At 34.8% G+C, this 24,850-nt stretch overlaps 1 protein-coding gene across 1 annotated transcript in view; it reads left to right on the top strand.

The window, feature by feature from the left end:
* Positions 1-292: 292 nt before the first annotated feature.
* Positions 293-24,850, top strand: part of LOC129216715 (follicle-stimulating hormone receptor-like) — a 75,181-nt gene continuing 50,623 nt past the window's right edge. The window contains exons 1-5 of the mRNA XM_054850932.1: positions 293-312; positions 4,877-4,942; positions 10,151-10,219; positions 15,152-15,226; positions 23,725-24,071. Coding sequence (XP_054706907.1) covers positions 293-312; positions 4,877-4,942; positions 10,151-10,219; positions 15,152-15,226; positions 23,725-24,071 — 577 coding nt within the window. The remainder of the gene's footprint in view (positions 313-4,876; positions 4,943-10,150; positions 10,220-15,151; positions 15,227-23,724; positions 24,072-24,850) is intronic.

The following is a 24,850-nucleotide window of genomic DNA, read 5'->3' as shown; positions in this document are numbered from 1 at the left end:
CAAATCAGTTTGTGTTCTAATGGATTTATTTCATTTCAGTACAGTCTTTCAGGGTTACTGCGTGCCCAAATTTTCTCTTTAAACTACCCTGCCTATATTTAAATATTCTTATCGTACTAGTTGGTATTAAAGGAAGAAATTATTGAGCAATTATGAAAAGTTAAGAAAAAATAGTAATTAAACCTGCTAAAAATGAACTATTGGCCCGGTTTAAGGATATCCAGTTATAGTTGGGGCAAACCTAACCTGACAGCGTCGCAGTGCTGTGATTAGGATCTGCGTAGCCTTCACAATGCCGCCTGAATATAATAGGTTTGCTCAAACTATAGTTAACGTAACTGAGAGCTCCGTCTGAAATGAGGTGCAAAATACTGTATTTTAATCTATAGTAGTGCAACTTTGAAGCAGAAAATTAAATTTTTAAATGTTAAAAACTCACCCGTAGTATTTCAAACTTTATAACAATATTTCTGACACTTATAATTTCCAAAAGAGTCCTTCCATGTCAAATGACCTAGGGATCCCCGCTCGACCATCTCCGATTTGGATGAAATTTTATAGAGACGTAGACATGCTTTTAAAACTAACCTACGCAAATTTTCAGCTTCCTAGATCCAAATCTTGAGGATCCAGGATCTCCGAAAAATGTGATCCAAAGTGGCGGATCAGTTTTTTGTGCCAAACTGCCAAGTTTAGGCTAAGTTTACCGAAAATTTTATCACATTGGAAGCCTGAAATTTTAGGTGCTTAATGCACGTCTGGCCTTTAATATATTGAAGTATTTTTGTGAATTTGAGCTCGTTATATTTTGTGCAGCATGCACGTGAACTTGTGAAAAAGCGCGAATGGGAAAAATTTTCCTGGATTTAAGGTTGTCATAAAATCTGAACAAAAATTATTCAAAAGCACATGCTTCGTGATTCTATTGTAAAAATACTTGTTTTTGATGGGTTACAGTTGCAGAGCTTAAATATCTATTTTCTAAAAGATATTGACATCCAAAGTGGCTATCAAAACCGTTCACGTGAAAAATGACCTATTTGTCACCTAGCATCTGCTTTCCGTTAAAACCATTAGAAAGAACAATTTTTTTCCTTTCAAAATAAGTTTTTTTTTCGATGGTGTTCTTATCGCACAGGAAGCCTGCAATTTTAGTTGCTTAAAGTACTTTTGGTTTTCAATACGTTCTAGTTTTTTTTTTTATTTTATTATTATTAATTTGAGTTCATTAACTTTTATGTAGCACGAATGCAAAGTCGAACAAAAATGATTCAAAAGCTCGTACTTTGTAATTCTATTGTCAATATACATGTTTTTAATGGATTATAGTTGCAGAGTGTAAATATTGCTTTTCTAAAAGAAATTGGCATCCAAAGTGGCTTTCAAAATCGTTCACATGAAAAATAGCCTATTTTTAATGCGCTGTAGGTCAAGTTTGTCACCTTGCATCTTTTTTTCATATGTACCATTAGAAATAACATATTTTTTTCGATAAAAATGGCGTTCTTTCATTTAAGTGCAAAAAAAAAAAAAACAAGAGCTTGAAATACTGTTTGTCGTTAGAAGCAAATCTCGTTCTACAATAAATTAAGAATGGTGAATGCCGTGGAAACCAACTAATAGTTATTTTTAAACTGTTATAAGTCAGAAATTGTTTTTTATTTTTCCATTAAAAAGATACTTTGCAAATGAAATATGATTTAAAAAAAGAAAAAGAAAATTATCTTTTTCTGCCTGATGTATCGGTCTGCTTCCAGAACAGGATATTTTTGTGTTTCTATCATATTTAATTCGCAAAAGAACTTTTTAAAAAAAGAATTAAAAACTTATTTCTGACTAAAAACAATTGCGAAATCTTTATTAGTCGGTGTCCACGGCATTCACCATTCTTTATTGTAGAACGAGACTTTCTTGCTAACGACAAACAGTATTTCAAGCTCTTTTCTTTGCGCTTAAATGAAAAAACGCCATTTTTATCGAAACAAATATGTTCTTTCTAATGGTACCAACTAAAAGAAGATGCGAGGTGACAAAATTGAGCTATAGCGCTTTAAAAATAGGTTACTTTTCACTTGAAAGGTTTTGATAGCTACTTTGGATGTCAATATCTTTTAGAAAATAGATATCTAAGCTCTGCTGCTGTAACCCATTAAAAACAAGTATTTTTGCAATGGAATCACGAAGCATGAGCTCTTGAATAAATTTTGTTCAGATTTTATAACAACCTAAAATTCAGGAAAAATTTTCCCCATCCCGCTTTTTCACAAGTTCACGCGCATGCTGCACAAAATCTAACGAGCTCAAATTCACAAAAACACTTGAATATATTAACAGTAAAACTTACTTTAAGCGCCTGAAATTTCAGGCTTCCAGTGTGATAAAATTTTCTGTAAACTCAGTCTAAACGATTTGGCACAAAAAGCTAATCCGCCATTTTGTATCATATTTTTCGGAGATTCTGGATCCTCAGGATTTGGATCTAGGAAGCTGAAAATTTGCATAAGTTAGTTGCAAAGGCCTACACCTCTATAAAATTTCATCGAAATTGGAGATGATCGAGCGGGGAACGATATAAATAAAATAATAGTTTAAAAAACTAAAAAAAAAACGCTTTCGGAGCAAAATGAACTAAAAAGTGAAAAATAAATCTTTAGATGATAGTACTTGACCAATCACTTAATTTTAATGTAATACAAAACAAAACGGGGGGTGCTGTCTATTTACATTTTTGCATGGACAACAAATGGAAGAAATTCAAGACAACTGATAAGCCCCCCCCCCCCCCACGCTTTTTTGTATTACATTAAAATTAAGTGAGTGGTCAACTACTGTCATCCAAAGATTATTTTTCATTTTTTAGTTCATTTTGCTCCAAAAGCGTGTTTTTTTAGTTTTTTAAACTATTATTTTATTTTATTCTTTTTAGTTTAACTTGTTTTACGAAAAAATATTCATTTCAACATTGTTCTAAATCTTTTACATTCATGAAATTTGCTCAAATAAAGAGACGAAAGGTCTCGGGTGGTATTCGAAACGTGGTCTCTCGAACTCTAAAAACATTCAACTTCGCTGATAAATTGCCTGTGGTATAATTGTCTAATCCAGCTAATCCATCTCAATTATCGATGTATGTGTGCGGAAATCATATCTACATTACTTTGAAAATTTGAGATGCATTTGAATAAACGTTTTGTTCAACAATGGTCTAATCAGCAATGAATTTCCAATTGAAGGCTCACCTAAATTTTGGCATGAAATTAGTGAAAATCAATTAGATTTCATGTTCTAATTACCTTGGAACATTGGAACAAATTTTGTCTGATGCTGAAAAATTCAAGGTTTTAGTAGATATTTTAAAATAATTTTTGCGAGCATTTTTTAATGTATTTTTTTAAATTTTTCCTTTTTTACATTGTTGGATTTATGCCAAAATATTGATTAAAGTTGGAGGAAACTAACAATGAAAAGAGTTAATTAATTTGATTATAGAATATTGCATTGTCATCGGGTCTGAGGTCGCGTGCCAAATTTCAAAAGAATCCGATCGCAGGAAGTGGGCGAAATTTGAGCTGCAAGATTCCGTTACAAAACACATATATACATACAGGTGAAGCTAATAAAAGCGTGTTAAAAATTAGGTCAGTTGACGTGAATGACTCAAAAATAACTTCCAAATTCTATTGAAAACTAGCTTAACCACACCCAATTATGAACATTATTTTCTCGAATCCTTTGGGGGTGGAGGGGGACGGTATTACCCTTTTAGATCACCCTAAATAACGGCCTGCCAAAAACCATGAAAATGATCAAATATTTTTTAAAAAAGGCGACATTTAACAAAAAAATAATATATTTTTTTTAGTTTTCGATATTTCAGCAACGAATGCTGACTTTGCATTAGAGTACCACCTTGTTTATCCAGAGGCTCATAACGGGCAATTCGAATAAACGAAAACCCGAGTAACATGAGTAGTAAGCAAAACATACCCTCATATAAATAATAACCAATGATCGAGTAAGCCGCGAGTTTCAATAACGAAACTCGCTCCTCCGTATGATAATTTGATAAAATGTTTTGGTAATGTTTAAAATGCGGGGAAAGGCTTTATTGTGACAAGGCTGAACTCGATCCGGTAACTTATCTATTTTACTGGTAAGACAGTCATTTTAGGGGAATAGAGAATCTAAAAAGTGGTGTAAAATTAACGCTACCTACTGGAGTTTAGGGTTACAATTTCAACTATCAAAATATCACCAACAGGCAACGGCTTCGTTCAAATGTAGAAGCAATTTTCATCCGTCATACTTTGACGGGCGAATTTCTAGTTCTTAAATATGTAGATACGTATAACTTTTTTTACAGCAAAAAACAATGCTTTGTAATAAAATTATATGGGATAGGTTTTCGCAAACACTTTATTATTTATAGTTTAGCTGTAGTGATGTCGTACTGACGCTCCAAAGTACGCTATGCTGTCTGTTAGACTATTAATAAGTATTTATTGTACGACCTATTCAAGAAATGAACTTTTAATCAAAATAAAAAACGGAATATTTGGCGTATTTATTACTTCGTTCTTGCTATCATAATTGAGAGTTATTATTAAAGCGAATATAATTTTTTTTTAACTCTAGAAATTTGATCTGGATACACAAATTCTAGATACTTTTAAAATAACTAAATTTTATTAACTCTTTTGAAAAAGAAAAGAAAGAAACACGGTTGAATTGTTTTAGAAATACCACTTTTTGAATGACTAAAATGTTTAGTATAATCATTTGTGTTATTTAGTTCGCGATTGGATATTTATATTGTGTCTTGACTATAATTAATGAATTTCGAACTTGAGGCATTAATACAATATTTTTCTTTCAGAGATTTTGACAGTAACAATATCAGAAACATTACTTCCAGCTCTGTGAAAGTCAAAGCAGAAAATTTGTAAGTTTTTTTTTTTACTGTTTTCCCGCTTGATGTGTTTTCCCTAGGCTTTTTTGTTTAGGAGGACGCTACGCACTGCCCCTTTCCGAGTTAACGTTTGATGTGCCGTCCTTGTCCTTTGCAAATTCTGTTTTCTAAAAGGTGAAGATTCACACAAACTTGCCCTTATAACGTGAATACTTCGTTTCATTTTCCCACTAGAATCTGGTTTGAATACAAATCTGAATGTTTTTAGCTCAACTTTAAAAACAAAACGTTAAATAGCTTTTCACCATTTAAAAAAATAACTACTAACAAAAAACATTTGGGTTTCGAATGACAGTATACTATACCAAAAAGCTTTAAAAAAAATCCTTTTCTCTTACAAAATTTCGATCAGAAAGAGCCCTTTTAATTGAATTGAAGTGACCTTTTATCTGTCCCTTTTTTTATCCGGAGGAAACACAAGCATAACCTTCAGTTCCATTTGGAGCTATTCAACCCTGTGCACTGCACAGCCCCTTTTGCCACACTCTTAGAAAGTAGCCCGCATTTAAACCCTATCTGATTTTAGAGAAAACAAAAGTACCTCGATACAAAATCGCAGTGTCACAGGATGTGCTATATTCCTTATCGAAACAATTCATTGAATTGCAAATTAGAAGAATAATTTGTATATGTGTTTTAGAAAGAACTATTCCCCTTTCTTACTAACGTAATATTTAATTGAAACGCAACATACAATTAAATACACTTTAAAAATAGTTTAAAATTGAATCGCTGATTTTGAAAAGGGCGTAAGTCACAAGTAACTGATTTTGAGAAAACTTGATAAAACTGTTTATCTCAAGTTACAAATATGTTATTATAAATCTATAGCAGTCGTTCCAAAGGCATTGCTTTTACATATTTTCAGTGAAGTTTTGGTTGATTTCCGATTTAATTTGGATCAAATACCGAATTTACAAATTAGATGACTTACGCCTTTTTTGATATCAATCGGTTTTTGGCAATAAAAAAATAATTTCTTTGCACTTATTTTAAAGATATTTTAATTGTATAAATGTTAATTTTTTTTCTAAACTACATTTTATCGTCGTCGCTGGCGTTGTCAGAAGCCGTGGTTTTCCAAGAGAGGATCATTTTGTAGAATCCATTGAGTTTTTCGGGAATGTGTGGGAGGAGCTTTCTAATGTCAGTCAACTTCTTTTCATTGATGGGCACCTTATCAGTGAATGTATGCTAGCGTAGCTGGTAGATCGGGGATGTTTTTGACTTTCAGGAGTTTAACTGTTGTTATTAAGACCGTCAATCCGGTCAAAAGCAATAAGGATCCCAGGTGTTGAAGAATCAAACACGTACATCTTGTTGGAACTGACGGAGAATAAATCGCGTTGATCACTTTTCTGGCCCGGGCGGTTGATTTTCAAAGGGACGCAGGATTTCTTGTAAAACTCTGGCCACCATTGACTGAAATCGTTGACATCTTTGGGGCGTAGCACCTTGACAGAGAAGGGATCCTTTCTGGCAGTCAGAATCATTGCATGATATTCGTCAGGGACGTAGACGTTTTCTTTGCTGGAATAGTGGTACGTTTACGTGGGAAATGATTCAATATGCTCTACACCATTCGGCTAATTTCAATTGCGGAAATCTCGAAATTTGGTCAAGGAGCTTGAGTGCACAGTTCTTTTGGAGTGTCTCTCCTCCTCCTCTTAACAATTCCTATAAAAGCCTTAGCTTCTTTTCGGAGACACTGTGAAGACTGAGAAAAACCATTTGACAAACAGGTACTTTTTGGGAGCCCTGCATGACATGATAGCTGAAAGTGGACTGCCTCACTCATAGTTCTCTTTTCTGGGACGATGTTTTTCGACTTCATGGTGATCAACGAGGGACTGAAACTAGACGCCTTGTATTGTCTTTGATTGCATAGAGTACAGATTAGCAAGGACACCGTCACGTTTCTCTGGAGAAAAAGAATCAAAGCAAGTTTCTGACTCCTTTTTTACGTTTTTTTTCATCTACTTCGTCTATCATTAATGTTTGAAAACTTACCTAAACCAAAACAACATAGCTAATGACGATACAATATTGGTAAAATAATAATGCAGTATGGCGAAATAATGACGGAAGATTACCCACTACACTTCATAAAACACTGTACCACAAGAGAAACAAAAAATATTACCTTGCACAACCAGCGACATCTATTAGAACTGTTAATGAGTTTGAAAAGGGCGTAAGTTCAATGACTAACGCCCTTTTCAAAATCATTGCTAATTTCCCCTCCATTTTTCTCAATTATTATTCATACAGAATTATGCCGTTTTTAATCTCATTTAGTAGGTTTATTACCACAGTGCCGTTTCCCATTATTATCTCGATTTGTCAAAAATGGTGACTTACGCCCTTTTCAAAATCAGCGATTCAATTATACATCAGAGTCGAAGTAATTTAAATAAAAATCCAGTTTACCATTCCGACAACGTCCATTTCCCCTCCATAACAGTGTCAAAATTAGTGACTTGAATAGTCGCGCGTGAGAATTTTTCTCACCCCCTCCCCTCTATTTCCCTAAAAAGATGTTTACATTTTTTTTAGTTCAAAATATTTCATCTACTAGGGTAGCGGCACCAGTAACAAACATGCTTAAGACATCCCTCTCAGGTTAGCTCAATTTTCTGAGCCTTTTAATGTATTTAGACTTTTTAAGCTATATTTTTCACATGTGCAACAACGTCTGATGTAACGTTTGGCTGCTTCTGGATCCTCTGAATGAGTTAATTCTATTTTTATTTGCTCCATTTCGAAAAAGGGTCCGAACCCAGCAACAGACACCGAAAAATCTGATCATAGGCAACAACAAATAGGATGAGAAGGGATGAGAAATGGACAAAATTCCCTTTTTTCTCTTCAAAATGTGCAAAAGTTCTTTAATTTTAGGACTAAAGCCTTTTTTACAATTGAAATGAACATGAAACACTGGCAGACCTCGTGGTAGCCGTTCATAACTTTCCACCACTGCCTTCTAAGTACCAACTGGCTCATAAAATTCACTCTCATAACACTAGATGGTTACACTGTATTCATGGGCCATAGCAACCTCAGTTTTACCCGCCTAAAATTCTTATTATTTAAATCCAAACTTATGACTGTTACTTGACCCTTATCTGTTACTGATGCCGTTACCCTACTCATTTTAAACACCAAAAGTTACAAAAAAAAAAAAAAAAAAAAACAGTATTATTTGATGAAACAAATGAGGTATTTGATAAAATAAAGCAAAGAAAAGAAAAGTTTCAGTCCTTCTTGGTATGTTCTCCCGTTCATGAGATAATGTACTTTAAAGATTTTGACGAAGATCCCAAGTGAGAAATCATGACACGATAGCCATCTTTGGCGGCCTGTATCTCAGCCCAGGAATTTTTTTGGGCGAAAAAAAAAAGGAAAGAAAAGAAAGAAAGAAAAAAAAACATATTTTTTAATTTTTTATGAATTTTAACATATGTTAAACTCAAAAAAAATCCAAGACCATCATGTTACAGTCCTTGTTGAATTGACATGGATTCTACCATATATACGCATTCTTGGCTTATGAACTCGCTCGAATTTTTTATTCATGGAGAGCAGTGATGATATTTACTTTTTTCAAAATGTTAATATTTTTTCAAAACTGCCTAATGTAGTGTTGATGTAAATGTATTAATTTCAAAAATACCTTATTTCTATTAATTTTCTAGTTTTATTAATAAAAAGAGTATTAAGACGTGCTATTCGCCCACTTTTTACAATGAAACGTATGCATTGTTTGATTTCGAAGACTACCAAATTCAATTAAAGTTAAAACGATAATGTTTGAAACGGAAAATTTGCAAAAGAATGCGCTCAAAAGTAATGGAGATTCAACGAATAGCTTTTCGTCCTATCTCGTCAATAATTTTCGTAATAGAACAGAAACGTTTTGTGAGGAGAAAAGCTGCGAATACTCTCGTATCTATTTTAAGTAGACCTTTGTAAAGTGTCGTAGCCAAAAGGAGCGTTAAGAGTTCCACTCCATACGCCGAAAAACTGCAACAAAGTTTTAAGTTTCTTTTAAATGTAAAATATTCGTTTTCTTCCTTTTTTTTACGTCGCAGATGCCAAACTCTATTTTGTTTGAAATAAAAGCACTCCATTGGCGTAATACGAATGTAGAAATCATTGCATTTCAGAAACAGGCGACGGAAAATAGTTTATTGAAATTTCGAGGGGAATGGGGAGGATGTGAAATAAGCTTTTTCGAAACAAAAAAGTTTGGTTATGGCTTTGAGTGTAGCTCTATGCATTCTAAATTTAAATTCCTGAATATCTCATACTTTTTGGGAATTCATTAGTATTTAGCATTTTTGAAAAATATATTCTGTTTTTAGAGACATTTTTATGATCTTTAAAATCATTCAGAGACGTATATTTTTATTAAAAATAAAACTTTCTCTCAAACAAGGCAAATAAAAGCTTTTATGCCAGTAATATTATACCTTTAACTTAATTACAATACAGTGTTTCTATCTCATGGATATTAAGTAGTTTTATGTGTCTCAATCTATTAAGATATCAAGAGGAAATTCAGACAATTTTGTTATCAAATCCAAATTCATACACATACAAATGACAATGAATATAATAACGTAGCTAGAGAGCCTTTTTTTTAAATGTGTGTATGTGTACGTATTTCGTTACCCTTATTCTCATTTTCTCTTTAAAACATTCTGTGAACGAAAAAAAATCTCAATAATATTCTTTTTGCTTGTTCATCCACTTTATCCCGTTCGTTTAAAGTAAATACAAATCAATGATATACATTTAGTTTGAGCAGGAAAGCAATAAACACTAATTGTAAACTTTTTCTTGAAAATTTTGGAATTTCAGAAATAGAACGAAAAATTAGCTAGACCCGATTCAGGCCTCCCCCCCCCCCCCTCCATTTTTCTTTTTACGCGTTTCAAAGTAGCATTTTCAATAAATGTATATTCTGAGCTTTTCCGGAAGATTTTTAGAAATTTCACTACCATTGATAAAAATTTATTATGTACCGCAATACTGAGCTAAACTTGTCGCGTGATAACCTGCATGATAACCTGCTTTCAAAAATCAATTCACAAGTAATTTCAGTTTCAGATGTACTCTGTGGAATAAAAATTATTGACATTTTAACATCAATTGTAATGAATGTTTCTTTTTTCACAGAATTTTGGACCACAATGAAATTGAAGTGATTGAAGACTGGTCGTTCCACGATTCCCAAATTGCTAACTTGTATGTTTTTCTCCTTTAAACCCTTCTACTTCAAATCTTTAATTATTCTTTTCCCTTAGTGAATTACTAAAAGTAATTAAACGCCATCGCAAACTGTGTGTGTCAAATTCGTCGGAATTAAACTGGATAATGAAAATTATCTCCGCATCTGAAACCTGAGGCATATAAAATGATGCCCAAACAGCTCAGTCTCGTAATCTCCAACTTTGTTTAAAAACGGCTACTTTTCACCTTGAGGCAATTACTTACGGATTAAATTACCCATTTAACGATACAGATCGTGTAGGCAATGCTCCACGAAACTGACACTAGCTCATTACAATGCAATGTTATAAGGTTTGTGTTATAGGATATATCTCTTTGGGACTTCATATCAACAAAAGTTCTTTTTTTCATAGCATCAATGTCAGGCTTTACGACGAGTTCTCAATCGTTAAATATGCAAGTGAATTTGAAGAGTTAGTTAGGGGTAAAAGGCATTAAGTTAAAAATTTGGTTACTCAAGTCAAAATCAGTTAAGTGCACATTATTCTTCTTTCTTTCCAATGGGGGGGGTGTTTAAGAGACCCACCTCAAGAGGCGTCTGGACCATAACCAGACCTAGTGCGCTTCCTAACAATGCATCAGTCTTCCGTGTGTCACCATTAAGACGCTGATGCATGACACAGTAGTGTTTTTGCCGCCCAGTTTCCACCAGATGGAGGCACATGGGCTTTCATTTGATGCGAAATTGCACTAGGAATTTAATTTAGCCAAGGGATATTCTAAGATCTAAGCCAAACGAATACCCAACGGATCTTTTACATGCCGCATAATCATACGACATGGGCGCTGAAGATTTTCTGCATCTCGAAAATCTACCGACATCGGAAAATCTACCGAATCTGCCGGACCCAGGTCAGAACCTGGGTCCCCAGGTGTAGAAGGCCAGCGCCTAACCATCACGCTACCAGCCGGATTTGCACATTATTCATTTAGAATGAGATTTTGTACAGGGGAATATGGGGTAAAGTGAGATGGTGAAATACTTGCTTTGCTTTTAGTGCCACCTATCCGGCGATATTTTAACTATGTAGTAACACATGTAGTGTATTCCAGTCAAGAAAGGTCACCTCTTCAAATCAAAGAATATGATAATACAACCAATTTTTAAAAACTGGTACTCATATTGTAATATTTTGTTGTAAGTCAAAAATTATTTTTGTTAATATTAATTGATAAAGTTCGTTATTGACATGTTAATATTAATTAAGACCAATTAATATTTGATGCAGCATTTATTTTTTTAATATTAAGCTTATTTGTATTTTAAATGCTTTGAAAAATTAGTCAAGTTCATGCGGAGCAAAGTGGATGGGGCAGAGTGAAATAGTTCATTCAATTTACCTGTTCAACCCTCTATCAAATCACTTACGCATGCATTTATTAATTAGTTCACTTACTTTCTTTCATTTAATGTTTCCCTTATTTATTCATTCCTTTAATTATTTTCTCATTCATTCCTTACTTTATTCACTCATTAATTTTTATTATGTTAATTAATTTATTTATTCGATTATTGTTTCGTATTCTTTTCATTTATTCATTCATTCTTTTAGATAATCATCAATATGATCAATAATATCTTTAATAATCAAATAGAAAATATTTCATTTTCACTTTGCCCCATGAAAAAAAAAATTGAAAAATTTCCATCTTTTTTTTTTTTTTTTTTGGAGGTGCAAAGTCAATGCTAAAAATAAGAATAAAGTTTTAATGCAAATTTTAGAACAAAATATATTGTTCCCTTTTTATGTACTATAATATTCAGAACATGTTTCCCATTTGTTCATTTTGAAAAAAGTACTTTATCTTATCTATTTCACTTTGCCTCACATTCCCTTGCTTGAAATAAAATTTAAAAGAACAATTCAATCCATATATTTTCTTCCGTTTTAAAATTGATGATTTCTTTTTCTTCACGAATATGCATGGAGAAAGGTTGAATTTTACTTTGCTCAACTCAACTCTCATTTTCTTTCACATAAAGGATATATGCATATGTATATGTGTGTAAAACCTATAATTGATTTTATTTTCCTGTAAACTTTTTTAAAAAAATCTAAAATCCGACTGAAGGGAGAGCTGCCGTATTCAGCGTCATAAATGACAGGAATGACTGCTATGTTAAAATTACCTCATCTAAACATAATATTATTCATATATTTCCTCATCAATTCTCACTATTTTCTCTGCCGTTTCTAAGATAAGACAGTACACCTTGATGTGAATTTTGCCGAAACCCAGAAATCTGAATAAGTTCTTCTGGTGTGTCTGAATTTAGCTCTGCAGTGTTAGATTGCTGTGGCAGCTCTTTTACGTACATTTATCTCTAAAAGTATAATTTTATAAACAAAGTTGGAAGCATTTTTCCTGCTATAAAAAACAAGTTGCCAAATTCAGCGTTAGTTCGTCAATATTCGCGATATTTGAAAGATTCCAACAGAATCAATGTATCATCGTAGATATTTCCATAATGAAAGACTGGAATTCTCTCCTTCTGGGGCTGTGGAGTTGGAATCGTGGATTCGCAGCGAGATTGTCGGATTGTTGAACAGGGAGAGTAGTCGGAAGTCATAGACTTTAAAATTCCAAGTATCGGAGTCGGTCATTTTTCCCTCCCAGTCCGCTACTCTTCCAGTGTTGCAAAGTCAGAGTCGGGACTGATTTGGAGCTGCTTAGGGAAATATTCCAGAGTTAAACTTGAAAAAGATGCACTTTTTTGTGACTTTAAACAAATAGGGAAAGTTTTGAAACTTTCGCAGAAAAAAACTTCCCGACATTGAAGTCTAAAAAATGAAATTTTAGCCTATGTTTGAAAACGTTGAGGAAATGGGGAATGTTCAGCTCATCTCTCTCTGAAAATTTTTCACCATTGAATTATAAAAAAACGCAAATATATGTTGCTTATGAACCTAGTTATAAAGGAGCAATTTTTTTCTTAGCAACAGTACAGAAATTACTATCATTTGCAGCTTTTAAATAAAGTGTTTTTCTTTTAAATAATTCATAATAGTAAACATTTAAAGAAGGATTATAAAAGTTATATATGAATGTTGGAAAAAGCAGCATATCAACTCTAATTAGCGCTTATGAAATGTTCGATTTTAACAAGAAACTTTAAAGAACATAAATCAAGAAGTAGATACTGGAAATTGCTTGCTAGTTTGTTAGGCTTGTAAGTGAACTAGACGACGGAAGAATATGGCCTCCAACCCAGATATTTGCAAAGAGGAGGAGCTCATAGTCCTCCAGAACCCCTAGGTATCATTCATTTCCTTTGAGACCCTCGAAACAACCAATTAGCATTATTCTAAATTACGAATATTCTTTCTCTTTTTAGAAATGAGCTCCTGATAGACATGACATGAAAAATGATATTGGAAAACCGTAGGTCAGGCTGTTTTTCAGGGTCATCTCTAGTCAAACCTTAAAAACAAAAACATTAACGAGGAACTGGAAAGATCATCTTCAGTCGTTCCACTCACCCTCTTAAAATGGTTTTTGGGGTGCAGTACATTCTGATACACATACACCTAAATAAGCAGATTGGTCAGTTTGTTGCATTTGGTTCAATGGCGCAAGAGTCCTTATGGATAACATTGCGCCATTAAGTAAACAGAAGAAAGGAGAATAAATAAAGGAGAATGTCTTAATTTTCTTTCTTGTTCTTATAGACAAAATGTTACAGATCTTTACTCATTTGGAGACTTTAGAGACCATGGCCTAGTCAGCCTGTTCGATAATCAGACCCTGTTTATTGCATCAAAACTGAAGCAGATAATGTCTTCTCTTCAAAAATTGATTGGTTGTGTCTGTATTAAGATGAGTTTTCAATCACGGACAAAATGCGCTTTCTTTTTTGGCATAACTCGTGGTAGACCCTAATTACTTCCAGTCATTTATTCTTAAATGTAAATATACATTTCCGATGCTTTTTAATCTTGTCTCAAAAGTAAGTTTTCTCATCTTACGTTTGAATGATATTAAAAAAAAAAGTTACGACTGAAAATGTTTTTAAAATTTGGGCAACATTCAAGCTTGGATCCCTGGTCAACAGGTGTGCCCCTCTCCCGTGCACATCCCTGCATAAGTTCGCGATACAAACGAAGAACGTTTTTAAAGTAAGGTCCGTTTTGAAATAAAAAAAGAACGAGTACAGATAGAGCAAAGAAATTTATTGCACAGAAATCTACCACCTTTACGCTATTTTTCGACCTTTACTCCCATGATTTTCCAAGCATTTGTCATAGCGTGGCACAGGTTTTTGAATGACTATTCGTAGAAAATTGCCGCCTGTGTAGTCAACCATGGGGTAACATGTTCTTTGAGCTCATTATTGCTGTTGTACCACAGACCACCTAGGAAATACTTTAGATGCCTAAACAAATGAAAGTTGCTGCGACAGAGGTGGGAGCAGACCAGAGGATGTTCGAAAACGTCCCAGCCAAAGTCCTCCAAGAGTCCTCAAGGTTGACTACACAGGCGGCAACTTTGTACGAATAGGTATACAAAAACCTGTACCACGCTATGACAAATGCTTGGAAAATCACGGGAGCAATGTCGAAAAATAGCGTAATGGTAGATTTTTGTGCAATAAATTTCTTTGCTCTATCTGTACTCGTTCTTTTTTTATTTCAAAACGGACCTTCCTTTAAAAACACGCCTCGTATATGACAAAATTTTAAGGTCAGCATGCAAAGTAAATACTTTATATATTCGACGAAATTGGGAAAATTACTTCGCCGAACTACATAGCAATTATTGATAATATTGATTATTCCTTCCAACATGTAATTTCTAGCTTAATGATGATTTATTATGTTGTCTTAGATGTTCTTAAATCACGTCAAATTACAGTTCGAGAAGCACACTTAATGTATCTTATTCCAGGAGTTTGAAAGGGAACAGAAATTTACGACTGATCACTAATGATGCTTTCACGGGACTGAAGAATTTAAGAACACTGTAAGTATGTTTAATCTCGCTGTTGAAATTGCATTTCAATCCGATAATTTATTGCTCTTTTTACATGGCAGCTTATTAGCTTACTATCAGTCCGTTTTGAAACGGTAAATGGAGAAAATCACTTTCATTATTTCTTGAGGGGCTTCTTTATCTCAAATTTTGTGGAATGATCCTACGTATAATAAACGACCTTCACTGTTGAGGCTTGTGTCAGGGGCACCCCGAATATAAATGTCTGAGGAGGGAAATTCTTAATTTACCAAATGAAACTACGAATTACAATGAATGTTGATAAAATAAAATAATAACAAAAGTAGTAATAAGTAAAAGAACGTGCATTTACATACCTACATCCAATGAGATAATGAGAAGAAACATATGAGGCATCGTTAAAAATTTTTTGAACAATGTTTGCAATTTTGCAGTGCTGCCTCTAAGTTTTTCGAATCGTCAGTCAAAATTTGCCGAATAAGAAAATCTTTAAGAGGTCACAGCGATCTCTCATCACCTCCCATCGGGATTCTCTTGAAACTTGCGCTCGGATGAAAAACTCGATTGATCTTCAAATTGTATTCCACGGAAACTTCTGATTTCGTAGTACATCTCGCAATTGGTTTCTCATGTCGAAATAAGTACGCTCAAATCATTTTTTCTGCGTGTTTTTTTTAATCCCCCCCCCCCCCCATTTTTTTAACGAGACATGAAAATCGTAATAAAATTGGAAAATTTGGACACAAGTGACAAAGTGGTTTTCGAACCCGTTAACCACAAGAAAGTTCGCGTGTAGTCAGACTACGAAGTACTTACTCATACGTTTGAAAAGTTTTGTATATGGAAAAACACATGCAAATAAAAAAAATTGAAATGTTCTCAATTGTACATAAAATACACCACCAGCTCAGTCATTTCCAGCCGAGGACTGCAGTTTCGTGCTTATTAGCACTCATCAGCCCGGCATAAGAAAGTGACTGAGCTGGAGGTGGAAAAACCTCTTAAGGAATTATAATTCTACACTGCTCAAAACAATTGAAGGATATTGAGGTTTTGGGTTGGTCCTGCACCTAGAGAACTTTTTGGATGATTAATACATTATCGACAGACGTAGTAAACTACGCGAGACAAAAATTACATATGTTTGGCATACAAATGTACTTTTTATTTAACTTTTGGGTACAAAAGGGAAAAAACGCACTTTGTGCATACGAGAAAAACAAATAAAATAAGAGGTTTCCTTAAAAGAAAATGATTTTTAGTTATGGTTATGGTAACCCCAGGTCGCCAGCAATGTAAAACACCTCTAAAGCACGGAATCAATGAGTCGATTAATGAGGGGTTGGAGTATTGTGCCCCACTCCAACTGAAGAGCTCTTTACAGTTCTTGGAGAGTTTCTTGAGGTGGTAAGCGTCCAGAAAATCGTTGCCTAGAATGTCCTAATCATGCTCTGTTGAGTTCATATCCGGACAACACGTTGGTCATTCCATTCGTATGATTCCTTCTTCGAAAGGAAATCATTTACCAAGTCAGAACGATGTGTTCTGCAATTGTCGTCCAATAACATGAAGTCATCTCCAATTTCTGCAGAGTAAGGGACTACAATAGGTCTGAGGATCTCATCCGTATTTCGAAGACAGGGGGGAGGGGGTCAGAGTTCCATTTGGAATGACATGCAGATCGGTGCGCCCATCAATGGAGATGCCAGCATGTACCGTCGAACTACCACCACTAAATCTGACACGAACGCTGGATTTTTTTTTCTAGTGTCACGTTCTCACCAGATGAAAATTCGCCATTTACAAGATGAAGAGAAGGATAAAACTCGTCAGAAAAAAGAATATTGCTCCATTCCTTCTTCTCTAATTCACATGCTCTGTTGTCCACTCCCTGTGAGCGCGATGGTGCCTTGCATTTAATGTGACACACACCATTGGTCATCGAGCATACAGGCCTATAGCATGAAGGCGATTTCGGACACATTGTGTCGAAACTGTGGTGCCAGTACCTGATCGAAGGTGTCGTTGTAGTGTAGTGGCATTCGTGCTTCGATGCCTCCGAACGGTTAAAGTTATGTAACAGTCTTCATTGGGTGTTTTTGTCCATCTGCGACCTTGTCCTGATCTTCGTCCAGCGTTTCCAGTCTCTGAAAAATATTCCAGATCCTAGATATCACACTTTGCGAAACTAAAACAGTTTCTGCTGCCTCGACTTGTGTTTGGCCCCCGCCAGCCTGCCAAGAACTCTATTATCCGTTTTTCAGCAGTTGAGACTTGGCCACGCCCCCAACACGTGGTGTCAGAAGATTCTATATGCGTCTTTTGGGGATAAGGCTTCAGACCAACACTGAGAAAGGTTGCCAGTTCGCCATCGTTATCGCAATGGAAGAAGACGAGTGTTCTATAATTTTCTAAGAAATCACCTCTCACCTTCTCTCTCGAAGAAAAGGTGTGTTACATTTGTTAAGATTTGCAGTGTATTTCTATACGTTTCGGTTAATTTATCATTGATTTTGCAAAGGAAATCCTAAACTTTCTGTTTTTCACACTAACTAAACATTTTCTGCAAACACGGTGAACAGTTACAGGTGAAATTGGAACGAAAATGTTTCATTCTATTATGCTGAAACTTTCACAGAACTCAAACGTGGGTTTTAACGCATTTTCTAATTATAAATCTCTAATCGCATTTTGTTAACTTTGCTGGTCAACCATTTCTCACCTTATCTTTGGATCCAATTTTCTTCTTTAAAGCGTTTTTTTAAGTATTACATAGTAGTATGGGGCAAATGAACTACTTTTGCAATATTTCGAACTGTTTTACTTCGCATATAATGAAGAACTAATACATTTTCGAATTGCGTTTGTTGTTACTTTGCGAATTCGACCCATTTTGAAAATAATACGTAGAATTTGCGAAGTAAACAAGCAAAAATTAATACCAAACAATCTTTTAACCACTGCATTGAAAAAATAATAAAAAAAAGGAAAACGACAGACGACAACTTTAATTTCGAATTTTTCTGAAAATATTTCAATGTCACCTCGTTTTTGGCCCATTGCAAACAGTCAATATTTTGTAAAAAATGTTGGGTTGATGTAATATAGAAACAGTATGAAAAAGTATTGAACTACAATTTCAATTTCTAGGCACTTCATTTTTAACCACACACATTTAAAGCGTACGAACAATTTTGGAAGCCACAGTAGGTAAATTGCACTCTGTGTGACACATTTCAATACTTTTGTACTATTTTTTTTTCAATATAACTTTTATTCTTCAGAAATGAAAAAAGGAACAAAACAAAAGTTAAAGCTTTTCACATGCCAATATGGTTATCTACAGAATAATTGAATAAGTGCCTGAAACAACGTTTTACGTTACTGTTTTGACCTATTTATTTTTTGTAAATACGAAAAAATGTATATGCTTTTTTTTTTTAAAGTTTTTGCGATTACTCTAAAAGTAATTCAGTTCTTCCAGTACTTTTACGGAACAGCGTTACGTGTGGGAATCATAAAATAGGCAAACATTTGTTGCCCGTATTCTAATATCTAATACAGCTCTGAACAAGGACGGATATAAGGGAGGGGCGATGGGGGCGATCGCCCCTTTCTTGAGTCGAGATGCAGAACTCGTCCACGGCATATTTTTGATACTGAAGTTGAAAATTGTTTTAGCCTATCTTCAATAGTTTTACGAAGCTATTGCTGTCTGGAAAATGAAATTGTTGCACATATCTTAATACTTTAAAGATAGGGATCCGAACTTTATATAGGAAGTATTTCAAAGTTCCAAAAACTCAATTTTAGACGATTTTAGTAATATTAAATAGGGTTATAGGGTTCAAGGTCTCTTCTCAGGAAAGTTTCGGAAATTGAAGTCCCCTCCCCCCCCAAAAAAGAGAAACTATTATGGTACACTTTTAATGGCGTTAAGGTAAGGGATGTGATTTGGTACACTCCTCTGCAATTTTGTAGAAAAAGAGTCCCCCCCCTCCCAAAATAACTGAAATGAGACGATCTTTCATGGTGTTTGGAAGGGGGGTGGGAGCGGAGTTTTGCGAATTTATAAAAAAGGAAAAAGTGTGAAATCAATCGTCCCCTCCTTGAATAGTCTCTGGATCCGTCCTTGACTCTGAATGTAAAAGGCGTAATTTTTAGCAAGAAACGTTGCTATAGTCAACCTATTCAGTTTTTCAACGTATCGCACATTGCCCCCCCCCCCTCCGCACCATTTAGGTGAGCTAACTTTGCGATTTTTGTGTCGAGAAAGAGTATTAAATTTAGAATTTAAATCAGTAGCCGGTGCGGTTTTCCAAATTTTGAATTGTGTCACTTTCCTTGCCGGGGTGCAATATGATTCTTTGTTAAAAACATACATGATCTTAGAAAAATTGTGACTAGCGCTATCCAGGGGGGGGGGAGCCGGTCTTTTCCCTTAAAACAATTGTTAGTGCGATTTTGTGGACTTAGAGCAAATCTAAGGAGCTGTTCACAAGTGATGTTACGCTTGAAAGGGGTAGAGAGGGAGGGTTCGGGGTTCATGAATTTCTGATAGTTAGTCTCAAGGGGGAAGGAGGGGATTACAGGAAATGTGACTTCACACATTTTGGTTCAAATAAAAGCGTTCGTTATAGCAATATGTTCATCGAACATTGCGTGAGATGTGACGAGGGGAGAGGGTAAGGTGAAGTGTATTATCCTTTATGGACAATCCGTGTGGACGTTGAGCTACTGTTGTACTGAAGTGTTATAACTAACTTCGTTTCTGCCCCCCCCCTATAGAAACGAAGTTAATTAGCCTCCCCCCCCCCCCCCGCGCTGGCAAATACTTGCCCTGGGGGTACTCCTCATCTCTTAAGACGGCCCTACCGATGAACCTAAAATTTTAAAACAGTAGTCCAACCTAAGTCACTTTTTATAAAGCACCGAAAATTATTACATATTTCTAAATATTAACATTCATGCAATACATAGAGAAATAATTTTGATTTTAATAGTCAATTGCATTAATATATTTCAGATTGATTTTCTTTTTCTCATTTACTTTTATTTCTCACATGTAAAGCCTTTCGGGAACAACTGGTCAGTCCCCGCCTTTGGTTCAACCAGGTTTTTTTTTTTTTTGGGGGGGGGGCGCAACTTTTGTTCGAATAATGTTTTCAGCATTTTTTAAAAATAACTGCTACTGTAGATTTACTGATTGTATATCCACTCTATATGATCTGAAATTCTGTACAATCCATACAGAAGCATCAAACACCCAGCCCCTGAGAGCTTCTGAGTCATCTCCCCCCCCCCCTCAGGAAAAGAGAGAGGGAAATGGAGAGAGATATACTAAGTCTTCAAAAAGAACGCAACCCTTAAGCATTTCAATGCCACAGTCTGTGTGACAATGAAATTTTTCTGCCCGCCCCCCCCTCCCCTTTTTTTTATCAGCGCACTTGCAATTTCGAATATAGGAGGTAAGTGTTTAAAAGGATATTGTTCAAAATTCAGAAAGCCTATCCTTAATAGAAATGTTTCATTTGGAAAACAAAATACCTTTTTTTTTTTTTGTAAATACAATATTTATAGTTCTGAAATTTTCAGTTTAAAAGGTAAATATTCCCCGTAGACAACAATTACGCGAAGCTAGAAACGAAAGGAAAGAACGCAAAGACATTTTCGCAAATTTAAATGCCCGCCAAAGTTAGGGTTGTCTCAATTGCAAGCGGTAGCGATCACCCCCGCGCTAAAATTAGCTCTGCTTTCGAGAAGGCGTGCCGAAGTGTCTTCTCCTCATGAATGCACAATAGAAGCTTTAGATTACGTCAAATAACAACGCGCTTACTGAATGTCAATCATTATTTTCTACTTTGTCTTTCATTAAGTTCACAGAGCAAAATCTCATTCGCTGCCGCTAAAACGTCGTCTTCGACGTCAAACTCAAAATTTGTGTACTGCGATGTTTGAAATTGAGAAAAATTTGTATTTGTGACTTCCTTCTTCAATTCTATGCAAAAAAGAAAATTGTTAATACCTTTTTTTGTACCAGACTTAAAATATCCTTTAATTTTTTTGAGCAGTGTATATTAGCTTGATTTCCTTAACAGGTTTTTCCATCTCCAGCTCAGTCACTTTCCTATGCCGGGCTGATGAGTGCTGATAAGTACAAAACTACAGTCCTCGGCTGGAAATGACTGAGCTGGCGGTGTATTTCATGTATTAATGCTTCAGCCCTGGCTAATGGTCGGTAATATACTGAATATGTTCTCATATGTATTTAAAAATTAGATTGTCCAAAGTTTGGCGGGATTCAAAGTAGCTTCCGTCTCTTAAATTTGCTTAGTGAAGCAATGTCTCGTTATATCGTTAAGTTTTAAGTCATTTTGTACGTGGAGCTTTTTTTTATGCGGTCCCTGTCCACTGCATAAAAGGAAAAAAAATTTAATTGTGTTGCGAAAACTATTTTTTTATAGTCATTTTTGAAACTTTGGGCGATTTCCTATCACAAAAGCAGGTTTGTGTGTGCGTGAAAAGCAAAATTATAAAACAAGTTGTTTTTTTTTTTTTTTTTTTTTTTTTTTTTTTTTTTGTTAACGGTAAAGTATCGAGAAAAAGAAAAATGAAACGCTGCTACAGATGACGTAAATGAGGTTACACTTCCTATAAGAGTGAAAGTTCGACTCAGTCACTAAAGTTAATTCCAAAGTGACGCCCCGTAGCACGAAATAATGCTCTTTACAAGTTTAAGAGATAAGGATAGTTATTATTAATTTCAGAAGGAATGTTATTTTGTATAAATTTTAGATTAAAATCTATTTTACATACATTTTAGAAAGAATGGTGTTCGACACCAGTCCAAAAGATAATGCTTTTTCACATTAATTTTAGAAATAACACCTTTTTACTTTGATTATTAATTGGTAATGCTATTTTAGAGACAATGCTGTTTTTACATTGTCTTGTCTCATAAAGAAACTCTTTATAATGATTCATTGATTTATAAATCATCACTAAAGACACACTATCTTTGTAGAAACTTTTAATTTACTCAGTTACATCCTTTTCTTAAAAAGATGCATTGAGCTAAGATTTTTTTTTCATTCTACTATTTACAGTGAATGAATTCTAAAGTTGTTATCAATTGACTAAGATATTTGCAGTCAGTAGGAAGTTTTTTTTTTTTTTTTTTTTAAAGTTTAAATACATCGTTCCTCGATGTTAATCATAGAAGAACATAAGGTGTATTTTATTCAAGGAATCATGGCGTTTCTAGTATAATATTCAAAAGTTAAAAATTCATGGAAAACCTAGAAATTCTACTAGTCAATACAGTTATTCAGGAATTCTTGATAGCTATCGAAATGTATTATGCTTACATAAATGAATGGACTAAAAAAAAAAAAAAATCATTTATTAAATTGAGATTCCAAATCGACGTCATTTTCAGTTTATTGGTTGATTTGCAATACCTAAAAAGTAAACCTTAAAACTAAATGTATCTTGAAGTGTTGTTAATGCGTGGAAAAGTATTACATCCATTATCCATCTGCTCTAAGATTTTTTTTTGAACAAAATGTCAATAACTAGCAATTCAAGACATACATTGTAGATGAAATGGTAAAAAACCCGTAAAAAATAGTAAAATAAATCTATAACCACAACAATTTTTTACCATACGAGATCAAGTTTTAGGTAAACATTTTGGCTACGAATTTACGAATTTACTTCGCAACTTTTACGGTTTGCGCAATCACCACAGCTGATTGTTTCAGACCGCAAAAATTACGGGACTATTTTTCAGTAAAACCGTGAATTCAACGGATTTATAGTCGAAATAGCTATATGCGAATTCTAAATCTTATCATTGGTGTCTAATTCTAGTCCAATTCTGTCTTTAGTCATTCAGTTCAAGTAACCACTTTAGAATGAAATTATACTAATGGATTTAAGCACCTATAAGCGAAGGAATGTAAGTTTCAAATTTAAAATTATAAACAGAAATAGTACAAAGGGTACGGAAACCTCTCATCACTTTGGGGGCGAGAAATCGTACTAGTAGCCATAGTACACTCTTAAAATTGCGGGTTAGTACCTGTTGTAGCAGCTGCGGCAACCCCATATGGGTGCAATTTGGCTCTCTATGGCACACTTACAGGTGCCATTCGGTTCCAGTGGCACTCTTTGTCACCTCTAAGTGTTCCATTTGGCTCCCTCTGGCATCCTTAAGAGAACCATAGGGAGTCAAATTTCACCCCTGGTGCTACAACATTTCATACGAAAGGTGCAATCCTGCAATTTTAACAGTGTAGGTGCTGCTTTACACCATGATTTGGAAAAACATTTCAACCAAGCCAACCTGTACCTGAGGTTTAAACTTAACACTTTTACTTCTCACTGCCTCAAATGAAATTTTCTTTTGTCATTAATTGCACTTCCTGAAAATTGTTTCTTTAGAGTAGTTGTATCCAATGAACTGTAATGTAAACGAACGTCACATATTTCATATTCGACAACAGAGACCTTTCTGAAACGAAGATTCGGAGATTACCAACTCAGGGTTTAGAGAACTTAGAAGTTCTGAGGATTAAAGACACAACAGCCATGCGGGAGTTTCCCTCTGTCCTGCATTTCCCGGAAATGAAAGAAGCGCTGCTCACATATCCATACCATTGCTGTGCTTTCAAGTATCCAGTGACCCACGATCCCATAGAGTTCAGCAGACTGCAGTCGTTGCGCAAAGACGTCCACAGAAGATACTGTTCTTCCACTACTTCAGAGGCGACTCCTCCGGACATGACCACCCCCTGGCGCAGACGGAGATTCGTGTCGACATTTTCTAGAAGCGATTATAATGGAGAAGATGGTAAGCAAACATTGAAACATATACTTATTTTATTGATTTTTATCAAGTTAAACTTTGACTGGTATTGACGTGATATACGGGTGAATATATGGTAAATGAATTTTTTGCATCCCATAGAAAAATTTTTATTCATTATTTCACTAGTTGCAGTTATTTTTGTGCTTCTATAAAGATGAAGGCCAGAAGATGTTTATACGTTTTTGAGTTTTGTAGGCATCAGGGGAAAATGTGCTGATTGGGGGTGACACTATTTGCACAAAAACTGCCAGAGGAGTGACAAAATGACATACCGACTGGTGTTGCTTTTTTTCGGCGTTTCGCCGACTGTTCCCTTCCTCCTTTTCCCTGCTTTCCTCCTTGCTCTTTTATTTTTCAGATCGCCACTTCATGTCGACTCATCGTACTCATCCTTCGCACAGAGTAAAAGGGTTTATTACTCTGGCTCAATCTATTTACGCTCTGTATCTGTATCTGTACAAAATCACAAAATAACCTATAAAACACATCACGCGTTCATTTTTACCAGAACTTAAACGTAATCCGTGCTGTTTACACACAATAAACATTGCATTGTACAAACGTATACGGTAAGCGCTCTAGTAGTCGGCCACAAGGACATAAAACTGCTTATAAAAGGAATATGTATTACTCAAAATCGTATATGATGCATTCCCACATTCCTTTACTTATTCCCAATTATCATGCAATAACAGTGAAGTTGTAATTACCTTTCATTAAGTAGTAATGAGTCATTTTATTTTAAATTCTGTGCCCATCAT

The sequence above is a fragment of the Uloborus diversus genome, chromosome 2 (assembly GCF_026930045.1).
Source record: "Uloborus diversus isolate 005 chromosome 2, Udiv.v.3.1, whole genome shotgun sequence".
In the NCBI taxonomy this organism is placed as follows: Eukaryota; Metazoa; Arthropoda; class Arachnida; order Araneae; family Uloboridae; genus Uloborus; species Uloborus diversus.
This window is presented reverse-complemented; position numbering and strand designations above follow the sequence as displayed.